The sequence below is a fragment of the Triturus cristatus genome, chromosome 7 (assembly GCF_964204655.1).
Source record: "Triturus cristatus chromosome 7, aTriCri1.1, whole genome shotgun sequence".
Lineage (NCBI taxonomy): Eukaryota > Metazoa > Chordata > Amphibia > Caudata > Salamandridae > Triturus > Triturus cristatus.
The window spans coordinates 737981949-737995865 of record NC_140590.1 but is presented as its reverse complement, the minus strand read 5'-3'; the positions used below and the strand labels follow the sequence as shown (position 1 = coordinate 737995865).

The 13917-nt window shown below is 45.8% G+C and overlaps 1 protein-coding gene across 7 annotated transcripts in view; it reads right to left on the bottom strand.

Annotated features, from left to right (window-relative positions):
- Positions 1-13917, bottom strand: part of RBFOX3 (RNA binding fox-1 homolog 3) — a 2040484-nt gene that overhangs the window by 46638 nt on the left and 1979929 nt on the right. For all 7 annotated transcript variants that reach the window (XM_085617449.1, XM_085617452.1, XM_085617453.1 and 4 more), the window contains 3 exons: positions 12278-12410; positions 4158-4197; positions 1555-1631 (listed from right to left, as the gene is read on the bottom strand). In XM_085617449.1, the coding sequence (XP_085473575.1) occupies positions 1555-1631; positions 4158-4197; positions 12278-12410 (250 nt within the window). The remainder of the gene's footprint in view (positions 1-1554; positions 1632-4157; positions 4198-12277; positions 12411-13917) is intronic.

Sequence of the window (13917 nt, the reverse complement as noted above, 5' to 3'; positions counted from 1 at the left end):
TCCTCTTAAAAGCCAAAATAAAATTTAAATTAGTTTGCATTACATACAAAAGAATACCTTCTATAACCTGGCTATATCTTGAAGCCAACAAGAACCCGAGGAGCCTCTATTACTGCAGCCTGGAAAGCAAACACTCAAAACTTGCAGAGAAGCGAGCCAAGCCTTTTTTAGGGGCAATTCCTTCTCTATGGTGTGCTTTCCCGGCCAAAATTAGTCTTTTGGAGATCCCAATGATCTTCAGGGGAAAAACCTTAAAGCCACTAGTACACACTATCTAAATTATCGCACTCCCTTTTCTGCGCCTCACCCAGAACAATGATGATCTAGTCAATTTGTCCTCTCTCCTTTCCCCTCTCCACCTCTGTTTCATCTTCCCACCTTTTCACTCCCTGTAATCTAACTCAAGACTCTCTTCTTTTCCTTGCACGCTACACAGCTATCTCTATTGAGCCTCTGTACTTTGCCCCTCTTCTCCTCTTTTCCTTCAAAAGAGCTATTGCTTTACTCCATGTTTTTATCTCTACCAAGATAAGTCGAAGTTTTATGAAGTTATCTTTATTTATTTATGGCCCTGGTTCTATGCAAGTGATGTAAAGTTAAAATGATTCCCTTCGTACTTGCTGACAATGATATTGAGGGCACTATCGCCAAAGACCAGGGTAGAGTGTGCCCGGTGGTAATTGGTCCATAGGGAGCACAAATCAACACTGTTCAAAGCATGTTTGTGGTGCTTTATTGTATAATTTTTCCTTCCACGTTACTTCACTGATTGATTGTTTTTATTTTGTGCTTTTTATTTATAGATTTATGTAATTGTTTTTACTGTATATATTTGTGTATCAATTTACACACTTTTTTAAATAAAATTCATATTGATTCATTGTATTGATTTTACTTATGTTATTTTTATTGCTGTGTATTGGATCGTCTTTGTGATAATATAAGGGAGTTTTTTTCATCCCCGGCACACATTGTTGTATTTTGGGCGCTTCCAATCCCATAGGTCAACAGCTAGTCTGGGTTGACATTTCCATATGTGACATTTCTTTTAGATAGGACACTTTAGGAGTGCCCTCAATATCATTGTCAGCAAGTACGAAGGGAATCTTTTTAACTTTATAGTATATTTTGGTGCTCTGTCCCTTTGGACTCTATTGAGCCCCTCTCCTTGTTTTTACAAGGTTTCTATGCAAGTGATGCCTGGCTTTGTTGCGTATTGCTCTTTGGACAGTACGCTGCTGTCTTCTGGTTGAATGTGCTTTTGAAAAATATAAGGAATAAAATAGATAAAAACCTGCCACTGTTTGCACTCCTGACACCTTACAGGAAGACATTTCCTGCCACACTCCATTTCTTCTTGCACACATTCCCTGCTACGTCTTGCATACATTTGCTGTGCATCTTGTGTCTTTTTACATCTCTAGCACAATCCACGCCACATCTTATGCATATTCCCTTTGGCATCTCAAGCACAATCCAAGCTCTTCGTCCTGCACATTCTCTACTCTTGCACACATTCCCTGCCAAGCCAACACTCTATGGCCGCCGTCTTACCTGTCGCTGTATGCTGCCGCTGCTGCCGCCGCTGCCGCTGCTACTGGCTGAGCGTACCTGTACGCTGCATACCCGCCCTGGGTTAAAACAAGAGAATCTGTTTATGCGTCATGACAAAGCTGCAAGGTATCTCTGATCTTTCTGCTTTCCATACTCCATCCATGTCACATGTTCACCTTTTCTTATGTGTACACTTTGTTCCATCTTTCGAGCCCGCTACCAGATCACTGCTGCCTAACTCTATTCCAGCAACTGACAGGCCTACTGCTTAGGATCCTGCTACAGGCCCATAGGTTCCCCACCATAACCACCGGGGCCCCAGAATATACCCTAATCACCAAGCATGAGGTCAGAGGATATCCGTAGGCATCCGAATGAAGCTTAATATATATTGATATGACACCCTAGGCAGGTCCAGGAATCCAAGTGGAAATAAATATGACCCCCATGAATATCCTAGGATCGTTGTGTGAATAACAATGACCCTCTTGTATATCCTAGGATCGTTGTGTGAATACCAATGGCCCGTGTATATCCTAGGAACGTTGTGTGAATACCAATGACCCCTGTGTACATTCTAGGATCGTTGTGTAAATATAAATGACCCCCGTGTATATCCTAGGATCGTTGTGTAAATACCAATGACCCATGTGTATATCCTAGGATCGTTGTGTAAATACCAATGACCCCTGTGTATATCCTAGGATCCTGGTGTGAATACCAATGCCCCTGTGTATATCCTAGGATCGTTGTGTAAATACCAATAACCCGCGTGTATATCCTAGGATCGTTGTGTAAATAACAATGACCCTGTGTATATCCTAGGATCGTTGTGTAAATAACAATGATCCCGTGTATATCCTAGGATCGTTGTGTAAATACCAATGACCCCTGTGTACATCCTAGGATCGTTGTGTAACTACCAATGACCCCGTGCATATCCTAGGATCGTTGTGTAAATACCAATGACCCCGCGTAGCTCCTAGAATCGTTGTGTAAATACCAATGACCCCGTGTACATCTTAGGATCATTGTGTAAACACGAATGACCCCATGTATATCCTATGATCATTGTGTAAATACCAATGATCCCGTGTATATCCTAGGATCGTTGTGTAAATACCAATGACCCCTGTGTACATCCTAGGATCGTTGTGTAACTACCAATGACCCCGTGCATATCCTAGGATCGTTGTGTAAATACCAATGACCCCGCGTAGCTCCTAGAATCGTTGTGTAAATACCAATGACCCCGTGTACATCTTAGGATCATTGTGTAAACACGAATGACCCCATGTATATCCTAGGATCGTTGTGTAAATACCAATGACCCCTATGTATATCATAGGATCGTTGTGTTCCAATTATGGAAGCGAACACGAAAATACATGGGGATTAAACCCATGAGTGCCAGTGTAAGTATAAATGGCCTCAAATGAGAATCCTAAGATCCTTGAGTAAATATAAATGATTGCAGGCAAGAACCCTAACACATCAATGCTCAGGACACAGAGCATGAATCCTATAATCCCAGTGAAAATACAAATTACCCCCAGTGTGAATCCCAGGGTCATTGTGTAAATATACATTACCCCAGTGTGAATCCCACGGTCATTGTGTAAATATAAATTACCCCCAGTGTGAATCCCAGGGTCATTGTGTAAATATAAATTACCCCAGTGTGAATCCCAGGGTCATTGTGTAAATATAAATTACCCCAGTGTGAATCCCAGGGTCATTGTGTAAATATAAATTACCTCAGTGTGAATCCCATGGTCACTGTGTAAATATAAATTACCCCAGTGTGAATCCCAGGGTCACTGTGCAAATATGAATGTTTGCAAGCAAGAATCCAAACAAATCAATATACAGAACACAGTGTGAATTCCAGATCCCAGTTTAATTACAAATTGCACCCAGTGTGAATCCTACAGTCACTGTGTAAATATAAATTACCCCAAGTGTCAATCCTACAGTTATTGTGTGAATATAAATGCTTCCAACAATGAATTCTGACACAAATATACAGGACTCAGCATGACTCCTAGAATCCTAGAAATTGCACAGTAAATTTAAATGGCCTCAGTTGGTATCTTAGCACCTGAATATAACCCCATATCCCTGCCAGTGGGAGCTCTAAAGAATGATCCAGATGGATCCAGACTAGTTCACCTCAGACCCCAGCAATCAGGGCCGTGGGTACCTCTGGCAGAGATATCAGTCACATGTCAGGCAAGTGACTGACCCCTGCCTCTGTTCTAGCCCTGGGGACTGTTCACAGTCAGTGGCCCGGTGGGAAATCTCATGATTATACCCATTCTTGCAAAGTCGAGCCTGAACAAAGGACATTACTAGAACAAACTCACCATTGCAGTTGCAACCATTGCTGGAAGGCTAAGCTGTTGTAAATGGGGTAAGATCCCTAAATGAATACTCCTCAAGGTCTGCGCTAGTTGCGTGTGACAGGAATCGGCATTGCTAGGAAAGGTTTTGCAGCTTTGGACTTAAACTGCAGTTCCAGTCCCACCAGAAATGCCCATTAGTGGCATTTGTGATAACGTTTTTAAAACATAAAAAGACAATATTTGTTGAAGGGAACTTACATAAATTTCTGCTCCATAAAAACCGTCCTGATAAACAACGCTAAGGAAAAGAGAGAAGGATACATTTTAGTAGATACCCAGAGACAGCTCTGCATCTGAAAGCACTCTCCTAACCAAAGACACTTCCTTTATATGAGGCAACCACTGCAAAAATGAAATCCACTCCATCATGCTCCACCTCCTCCAGCTTTCGTCACCCAGAGTATCATGAAATGCACCACCGCCATCTCAAAATCACCCCCTTACAGCAAAATCAACCATGCCATCTGTGCCAGATGCCGCTCTTCTTTCCTATGCTCTTTGAATTGTCTTAGTGCATGGCCATTTACTAAGTTGAAACAAAACTTGTTTTCTCTTGTGATCTCTGGTGTTAGTGAAATATGAGTTTTATAACCTGAGTGACTAGCATGGTGGCCAGGTAAGCAGATGGATTGCTCCACGTCGTAAGGACCATCTGTGTCACAAATGGCCCACAAATGCCTATGTGCATGAAGTACTAAGGCAGTTGGGTGGGTGGGGGGGGGGGCGTGGAGGCTGTGATTACTCTTTAGGTAATTTTCGCCTTACAAGTGAGCTCACCCAATACTTACCATTGGTTGGCTTTATTGTCTCTCATTTGCTTGCTTTTAATTTGTTATCTTGTGTGTGCTTTCCTTCCTCTTGCTGTGTGTGTCCCTCTTCTGGTTCATGGCATCATTAGTTGTTTCTATACGTTAATTAATTTTCGTGCTCTACTCTTTTTGGTTAAGCTTTACTTGAGAGTGCATGTATTTTCCAGCTGTCTCCCCCTATGTTTTCCCTTCAGCGTGCTGTTGTCCTTGCAAGTCTTCTCGCCTATGTGTTTCTCCCCCCAGCTCCATGTTGCTTTCTCACGCCGAAGTTGTGTACTTCCCCCACGCCCTCTGTGTTTCTGCCCCTACCCTCGTCCTCAGAGTTGCTTAACCCATTGGTGCCTTCCATGTCACGTACCAACACCCATGTCTTCTGTGTTGCATCCACCCCATTCCTCCATGTTGCATCTCCCCACCCACGCTATCCATCCACCTTCACCGCTCTCATTGTTGCTTCTCCCCACCCGGTTATAAAAGAAAAAAATGCTTTCATGCTCATTTTAAAAAAAAATTAAAAGATACAACTCGGATGGGTAAATAGAAAGAAAATATGTGCCAGTATCATTTTGTCGGCACATGCATGTATGGTGCGCATGCCTACAAGATGACATATGCTTTTTTCCCTTTTCAGCCATGCTGTGCAGCATCACTAACAAGCATTTACAATGCAACGGTCTCGGCATTGTTAAAGTTAGAGCTATTGGCATTGCTCATGACAATGTCGTTTCTTTAAATGTTTTAAAAACAAAAACATAAACAAAAATAATGTCATGAGCAATGCCAATAGCTCTAATTTTACCAATGCCGAGACCATTGCATTGTAAATGCTTGTTATATAGCGCGATCTTGACCCGAATCCAATCAGGCATCGGAGCGCTTTACACAAGCACCCGTTGCGTTACATGAGGACACACATTCATTGTTTTGTTAGGCACGGGGAGATTAAGTGATTTGCCCAGAATCACAGGAGGTTCAGCGTCATTGCCGAGACTTGAACCCAGTTCCCCGGCCTAGCGCCCTAGCCGTTAGGCCAACTCCTGGTTACCTGCGTACTAGAAACAAGTTTGTGTTGAAATCTTAATTATGCAGCTGATTGTAGGTTATGTGACCAGTCACCAGTGCGGCAAATGTACATTTATGTGGCTTAGCGCCAAGAAACCGTCTGCGTGCGCTTTATGGAGCATCGTAAACATAACATAACGTGGACAAAGCAGCAGCTGCAGAACTCCAGTGCCCTGGGTGAGTGCAGCTCACTGAAGCCTCCACTCCCACCGCTAACCCAGTGACGTCACGCGCGGCCCTGCTCCTACAGCCCCTACTACCCCATATCAGCCTCTGCCACCCCCGGCCCCAGCCACACTCACCCCTTGTCTGCCCGAGGTGCGTCTCTTGGAGCCCCGGGAGAACATCCTCCTCGGGGGTCTCCCCGCTTGTCTCGCCCCTGGGCCCCGGGGCTCGGCGGCGGTGTCTCGGGAGCTCCTCGGAGGCGGGGTCTGTCTCATCCTCCGGCCGGGGCTCTCCCAGGGTCAATCATCCTTCAGCAAGCTCTCGTTCGAGCTGTCTCTGCCCTGGGTGTCTCTCCTTTGGACTGTCTCTCCCCCAGCAGTCTCTCGTTCGAGTTGTCTCTCCCCCTGTCTCCTCCTCAGGCTGTCTCTCGTTCGAGCTGTCTCTCTTTCGGGCTGTCTCTTCCTCAGGCTGTCTCTCGGTCGAGTTGTCTCCCCCAGGGATGTCTCTTCCTCAGGCTAACTCTTCCTTGGACTGTCTCTTCTTCGAGCGGTCTCTCCCCATCTTCCAATGCCTCTGGCTGCAGGTGTATAGCGCCTTAAGGCCTCACCTCAGTTTTAGAGGTTGCACATGGGTGTAGGTCTCTCTCGCCGCAGGGGTCGCACCTGCCCTCAGTCGAACTCCAAGATATGCTTCGATATGTCTGTCTCCTCTGGAGCGTGGGCTTCTCTTGCGGTCTCTCTCACCTCCGCGGTCTCTCTCTCCCTCTCTTTCTCCCCAGGGGTCTCGTCCGTCCTCTCTCTCGTCGGATGTCCGAACTTTGTTCAGGGGTCTTGAATTTCTGGGCAGAGACCCCTCGTCTCTCTCACACTCAGGGTGTCCCTCAGAGAGAAGGTGGTCTCTCTCCTAAGTGTTTACCCCCGCGTATCTCTCTCTGGGGGTCTCTCCCCCCTCGGATGTCTCTCGCACTCCTGAGCTCCTCTGACTCCGCTTTTCCGTAAACCTGATACGGGAGCGGGGGCGAGGAGGGGGAGGGACCGCTCTGGGGGAGGAGAGACAGCCGGCTTAGCCCCGGAGGAGGGGCCACAGGGGCAGGGGAGGGGGAGAACAGGGCAAACCCTGGGGAGAGACAGGCTCACTACACAACAAGCAGTGTACTCGCTGGAATCTTATCTCTTTCACAAACTGTGTACGACCAACCGATAGCAAATCTTTGGAGATCGCCAGACTGGGCCACTCATTTTACTGCAATTTTGCCAACAAATAAACCCCACCCCACTTATCTGCAATTCTGAAACATTTCCAAAGCTGCAACCCCCAATATTCCCTGCCGGAAACGTTTGAAATGTACGTGTTTAAATGCAGACATTTGGCTTGTTAAGGGCTGCGCAGGAAGCCATTGTCATGCAGCGGGGGAGGGCGCGGGGGTCCCGTGAAGGCTGGTCTCCACTGGGGGCATTCAAGGACGGGCCTGCCGCGTTCATAGAGCTCTGTCTAGGCCCCTGCTGGGACACCTGCGGCCCCCTTGCATTTATCCACCCAGTTGAGAGCGAGAGCGGCGTCGGAGCAGCTTTACCTGTGGGCGTGAAAAGGAAGTTCTTAGAAGTCAAACAGATCAAGGCAAAAACAAGGCAGAGCAAAAGGCAAGCACACCACTGCCTTTCTCCGAGGCAGAGCAGAAATGCCTCTGAGAAACGCAGTGGCGTTTTCGGATTCGGGGGCGTGTTTTGCTTTTATCTCCTCTTGCCATTGGCTGGAGGAGATAATTAGACTTTCTGCAAAAAACACGCCCCCCGATCCGAAAAGGACGGGGCCTAATCGGAATGACGGACCTCTTCTCCAATGGCTGGCCAGCATTCAAGAGGCCAGCCAATGGAGAACAGGGGAGAAGAGGGGTGGGTTCAAGCCCCTCTTCTCCAAGTCATTAAATCTCGGATCGAGACTACGCAAGCGCAGCCTTCGAGCCGAGACCTAAAAACCATTGGCAAAGCCACGTGGTCCCATAGGTGAGACCAATTGGTTTTTGCCAATGCTTGCTTATTATTATTATTATTATTATCATTATTTTTTACTAATCTTGTTTCCACATTACTCTCAATGGAGATAGTCACAAGCATGGGTGGACAAAACTTCCTGAGGATCTATAGCTTGAAGGAAATGAGAAGCACAAATCCATACACTGTTGACAAAAAATAATTTAAGGTCCATTCCGGAACACATGGGTATGAGACAATAACATTTAATAATTAAATACCACTAAAAATAGAGAGAACGTAATATAAATATAGATAACATAAACTTAATTCTAGAATCAAATATAAATTACAATCACCCCATTAAAATATTCAGATGAACACATCTCAGTCATCAAACCAGTGGAAAGGGTGAGAAGAGGAAAAGGCGTCAGAAGAATACTCTTTAAAAAACATCCAAGGACCTCATTGGGTGCAAACAGGAGTTTAGGCATGAATCGCGTTTCGAAGATGTGCAGGCATTACCGTTTCCCCTGGGTCCCAGTGGTATTTTTACCGCTATAATTTGACCAGCTCAAAACCTAGTAAAATTTGTGCATGAAAAAAGCATAACTTTCTGAATGTTCACACCTTGCAAAACCTGCAGCAGTACAGTGTTAGTCCCTACAGAGAGGTGTGGAACTCAAAATGATACTGCTATGATACACCTGCAGTCTTGGTTTTTACTGGGTATACTATTGCCTTTTTGGATAACATGGAATGTTATAATATTATAATGAGGACCAAAGTATGTTCAAGACAGATTCTGCTAGTCAGGTACCCCAGACTGGCCAGTGAAGCTGGCATTAAGCCAGCCAGCTGTAGACATCTGAACTTGTAATAAAAGTTACTTTGGGTCGCACTCAGGATCTGTAAGAGAGATCTCTCTCCTTCTGTGCCTGTGCTAGGCCACATCCTAGGCCATAAGAGCTGGGTCTACGTCATCCACCAACATAGGCAAGAATGCAGCCAAGCGGTGGTTGAAGACCAAGTTGCCATGGTGCTTCCTGGGAGCAGCACCTCTTTAGGGTTTGCAACACTTGTTTCTGACTGGAGACTGCAGAGGGTTTAACACAGGATGCCTTGCACATTCCCTACATTTTGTGCTCCGTCATGGATTAATGGAGGGTATATCCCCTCTGACTTCCCAAGTGCCATGGGCAGCCAGTGGAAATATTGTAGAACAGCTGAGATTAGAGTCCGGTAATGTGGATTAAGGGGTTTTCAGAAAGCTGTATTCTAATTTCTTTCCAGGCCTGAGAGTGTTAAGGAAGGGATTAATACAATGGTGGGAGAGGGGTGGTCACCAAAACCATGCCTTTTACGGCTAGGATTCACCCAGAGCTCTGCATAGTGTTCCAGATGAAATCGGGTATTTGGGGGAAGGTCCTGTGCCTGGCAGGAGCTCTGTCCAATCAGGAGGGCTGCTTACTTCTATTTGAACAGGAGTGGATGTACACGGACTGAAACACTTAGTTTTTTCTTCTGCTGGCCCCTCGTTGTAATAAGAAACATTTAAGAATAAGTTTCAAGGCAAATGGTTGTCGAACCCTACTGTGATTGGTGATGTTTTGGGTCACACTTTCTTCAAGGCTTCTTCTAGATACATTCAGGGTACGATGACCAGCACAAATTGTGACAGTGTCCCCAACAGTGATCACCATTTTAAGGATGTCCGCCCATCAAAGCTCCCTCACTTAGGGATACAACTTAGTTCCCTGCCACCAGGACACCATGTTCCCGTTCTGACTTTTCATTTGATAACAATGGTCACTGGAAATCGTAAGCCATGGGTCGCCGCCACTGAACCAATGAGAATGACACACCTAATTACAAGCTTTTACATTAGTGTAGACCTGGAAACTTAGTGCCCTGATGGCGTGGAGCGAGGTAGCAATCATTGAAAGAAAGGAGGGCAAACATTTGGTTTCTTGCTCTTTCTCTTCACCAATAGCTCTTCCACCGACAACATTCCAGGAGCAACCTCCCATCCTCAAGCCATAGAGACACCTATGGATCTGTCCTTCCCTCCAATCATCCATTAACACCTACACGCTTAGGCAGTCACTCCCCAAGGACAAATTCCCACACAGACACTGTCTCACACTTACAGACAAGCAGCATGATAAAGTCACATCAATATCCTAACACTCAATAAGTGAGACATATTAAGATACAATCCCAGACATTCACTGTTACAAACATTAAATGACACACTCTGGGCACAACCAACCAATGACATGCATGAATAGCCCCTGGAGATCATCCTATGACAGTCACACTCTAGCACAGTGTACTACAACACACACGTTAGCACAACCAGTCACTAACATACTGACATAGTCACTGGCAGACAAACCAATACCGTGACTGTCGATCATACTCACACTCGTATAGATACCAACCAGTCTTTGATAACCAGATATCCAGATATATGATGTGCAAATGCAAAAAACCTTGGTACTGTTGTGCCCTCTCCTAAAACTCACCCAGAACCTCTCCCAGAACACTCTTAAGACCTGTGGTGCCTGTAGTGCTTTGTCCGTACCTGGACAGTGGCTCAACGAGTCGGCTGTTTTCCACAGTGCGGGCCTGCGTCTGTGCTCCTATTCTGCTGTCTGGCAAATTTAAATGTTTTGCCCAAGATTCTGATATACTATCTACCATTCTTCTCTGCCTACATGTATTCTTCACAGCATGCTTTACAGGAACTTGGGGCACAGTCTCATTTTTCTTAGACCTACTCAAGATGGCAGCAGTGTAGTTCTTCTCCTTTCACCTACCCGAATCCAAGATGGATGACAAGAATCTTGGAATAACTTCCAGTCTGTAGAGTATGTAAGAAGCAGCCAGTGGGGCAAAGGTGCGCTGCAATGCTTTTGGAGCACTTTTCATCCTGTTTATCGCCCAATAGTTCTCTTTTGACCCTATAACTTTTCTATAGTTTTTTCCTCTCTAGGCTTGATTGACTTACTCTTTAGAGAAAGAGGTCTGTGACTTTGAAGTAGTCTCTGCTAATCCTACTCCAGCAGGAAGGTCTCTTTCTATCATTTTGCCTTCTTCCTTCCATCAGGGGATCATCCTGGAAGGTAACAGTTGTTCAGTGAGTTTCTAGCACTCCATGCCACTGTGGCCACCGGAAGGAGTTGCCCAGTCTCACTGGAAGAACGATTCAAGAGCTCAGAATCCAGCCCTTGACATGTCGAGTTATCTTATTACACGCACTAGCACAGTCACCGGCGGACAAATGCGTCTTTTGCCACACAGCTACCCATGGACAATTGCATCAAGAAAGTCACCAGCTTGACACTCTCTGGCACTCACACACTGCTGCTCACTACACTTAAAGTGGCACAAAAATACACTGACTGACACACTGGCACATACAACATGCACACACATACACAGCTTGACATCCACTGTCACTCATGCACTCCTTGGTACACTTACACATAAACTGCAACACTGATGTTGATGATACACACAAACTATGTCACAGTCAGTGAATGCTTCATATACCAAGGCACAGTGACTCAATTATACCAATTAAGGAACAGTCACTCAGAAACTCACCTATCTCACTGAAATCAGTGATCAAAAACTAGACACATGCACACTTCTCAGCACAACCCTTCACTCAGTGGCGGTTCCTTTATAGGTGCGGAGGAGCATCGCCCCTCCACACTGATGGGCAGAAAGCACAATAAATGAAATGGTAATAAAGTAATGTTATCAATGGCGGAATCACTCAATGATATGATACACACTCCACAGCACAGTCTGTACATGAGCACACACATACACACTCTCTATGGCACAGTCACTCAGCCACACACAATGCATCACAGACTCACCCAAGTACACACAACATAGAAGTCATTCTCTGACGCGTACAACAGTGCAGTCACTGAGACACAGACACGATCAGTCATTTTTACTAATGCACATAAACCCTGGCACAATCACCCACAAACAAACAAACACACACACACGAACATTCATTTACTGACATACATGCTGCGCAGTGACCCACGTGCACTCGAACCCACGCTCAGCCTCCCATTAACTCGTGTGAGACAAATGTTATTTTGTTACCTGAATAACTCCCACCCATGGGAGCACCGGCGAACGTTTGTGAAATACAAGACCCAGGTACATGCACAGGGAATTCGAATACAGCTGCATGCAGACTGGGAAGGTTTGCACTAGAAGGTTCCAGACTTCAGTCACACTAAAGAACGGAGGTATCCTCGGCATTGTGCACCATACTCACGTCCCATAGGTGGGGATGGGGGGTGGCGGAGGTGCTGCCCTGAACGTGTTGTACACAGCACGGCCACGTCCTCGTAGGTGTGCCCCTCTGTACGCGACTGTAGTCCCTGCTGCTGGGTAAGGAAAGCCCGTTACTAGACAGGGAAAGAAAACAAGCAGAACCTCCCATTACTACAAAGAGGAGCAAGGAGGGAGTAGACATATGAGTAAACCTAGGCAATCATATCTCACAATGCCACAAACACAAGCACGTGCCACAAACGCATACTGCACAAAGAGATAGTCACATAGGATTGCACATGTCACAAACATAGTACCTTAGAACAAATCGGGACTAGTACATTTCACAGGTACGCGCAGACATCTGACAAAGACACCTCCAAAGCCACACGAGGTTATACTAACACGAGTAAGCACACCATCGCACAAGGACCCACTCGCGCTACTGTGGTGCAACCAGTCAGACCCAAGCGGACCGCGCTTTGAAGCCTCTGCTTGTGTTAACACAGGGTTCCAACACTCCAGGTATGAGTCTCGTGATGCAGGGTAGAGACTGTATGCTTTGATGGGATCCAACCAAGACGCAATATCTGGTTTCAGAAGGACCAGGGACTTAAAACCAAATATTATCATCCAGACATTGAACTCAGATCAAGCTGCAGTCTTGACAGATTGCTATGCGTTGAAATATTTCTATAAATGAAATAAAGCCCAGAAACGTAAACATGAATCACATGAGCGTGTAAGAAGAACCCAGGAACCAACTTGGAGGGCTTCTTGGTTCTTTGTGAGGGTGGGTGGGTCTCACAAAGAACGTCTGATCTCTTATTTACGGAAAAACTTTTCTCTTGCACCTGCTTTCCATGAACTGCTTTTCCTGACCCAAACCAGGCAGAGGATAACTGCTTGTTGTGCACTCCTTTTAATGTTCCTCACTTGCTCATTGTTTACCAGGAAGTCTGCTCTGCTCATGCTTGGTGAAGGACTTGCCAGCTGTTATGCACTTCTCTAAGGGTTTATCCGTAGCTGGGGGCATAGTTGGAATAGAAATTACCATCCGAAGTCTACTGGCTCTTGGTGTCCTTTTCCTTGTTTACTTTCTTTCTGCGTGTGTAATGACTGCAGCTCCTCTGTACACTTGCGTTGGTGATTGCTTGAGTGAATGGTGTGCTGCTAATCTGAACCTTAATCCCTATCTGAGATTGAGCTACTGCCCATTGTGATTTGAGTTGTTTTGTTATTATTGTTTTAGGTGTTTGGTCTTTGGGTACCCCTGTAGTAATCCTTGAGTCTGGGCATCTAATATACACAAAGCTTACACTTGCGAGTCCTTTCTCTTTTCAGATTTGCATTTGTCTGTATGCACGGGGCTCCAGATATACAGACATCAGCCAGGTCTTCTCTGTTCCATATAGGATGCAGTTGGGGTGCCCTGTTCAAGCAATGCTGCAGTGGAGGCTCCTTATCAGGGGCTTCAGGGAGCAGCCCTACCGCCTGAGACTTGCCACCTTATGCCTCTTTCCTCTGCTGCTAATGATTTAACTGTGCAGTGTTTATGATAACAGGGCTGTCCACTGCCAGGTTTCATTAACACTGCCAGTGCTCAGGTCAGTCCTCTCTGTCTTGTCTCCAGGACCCTGA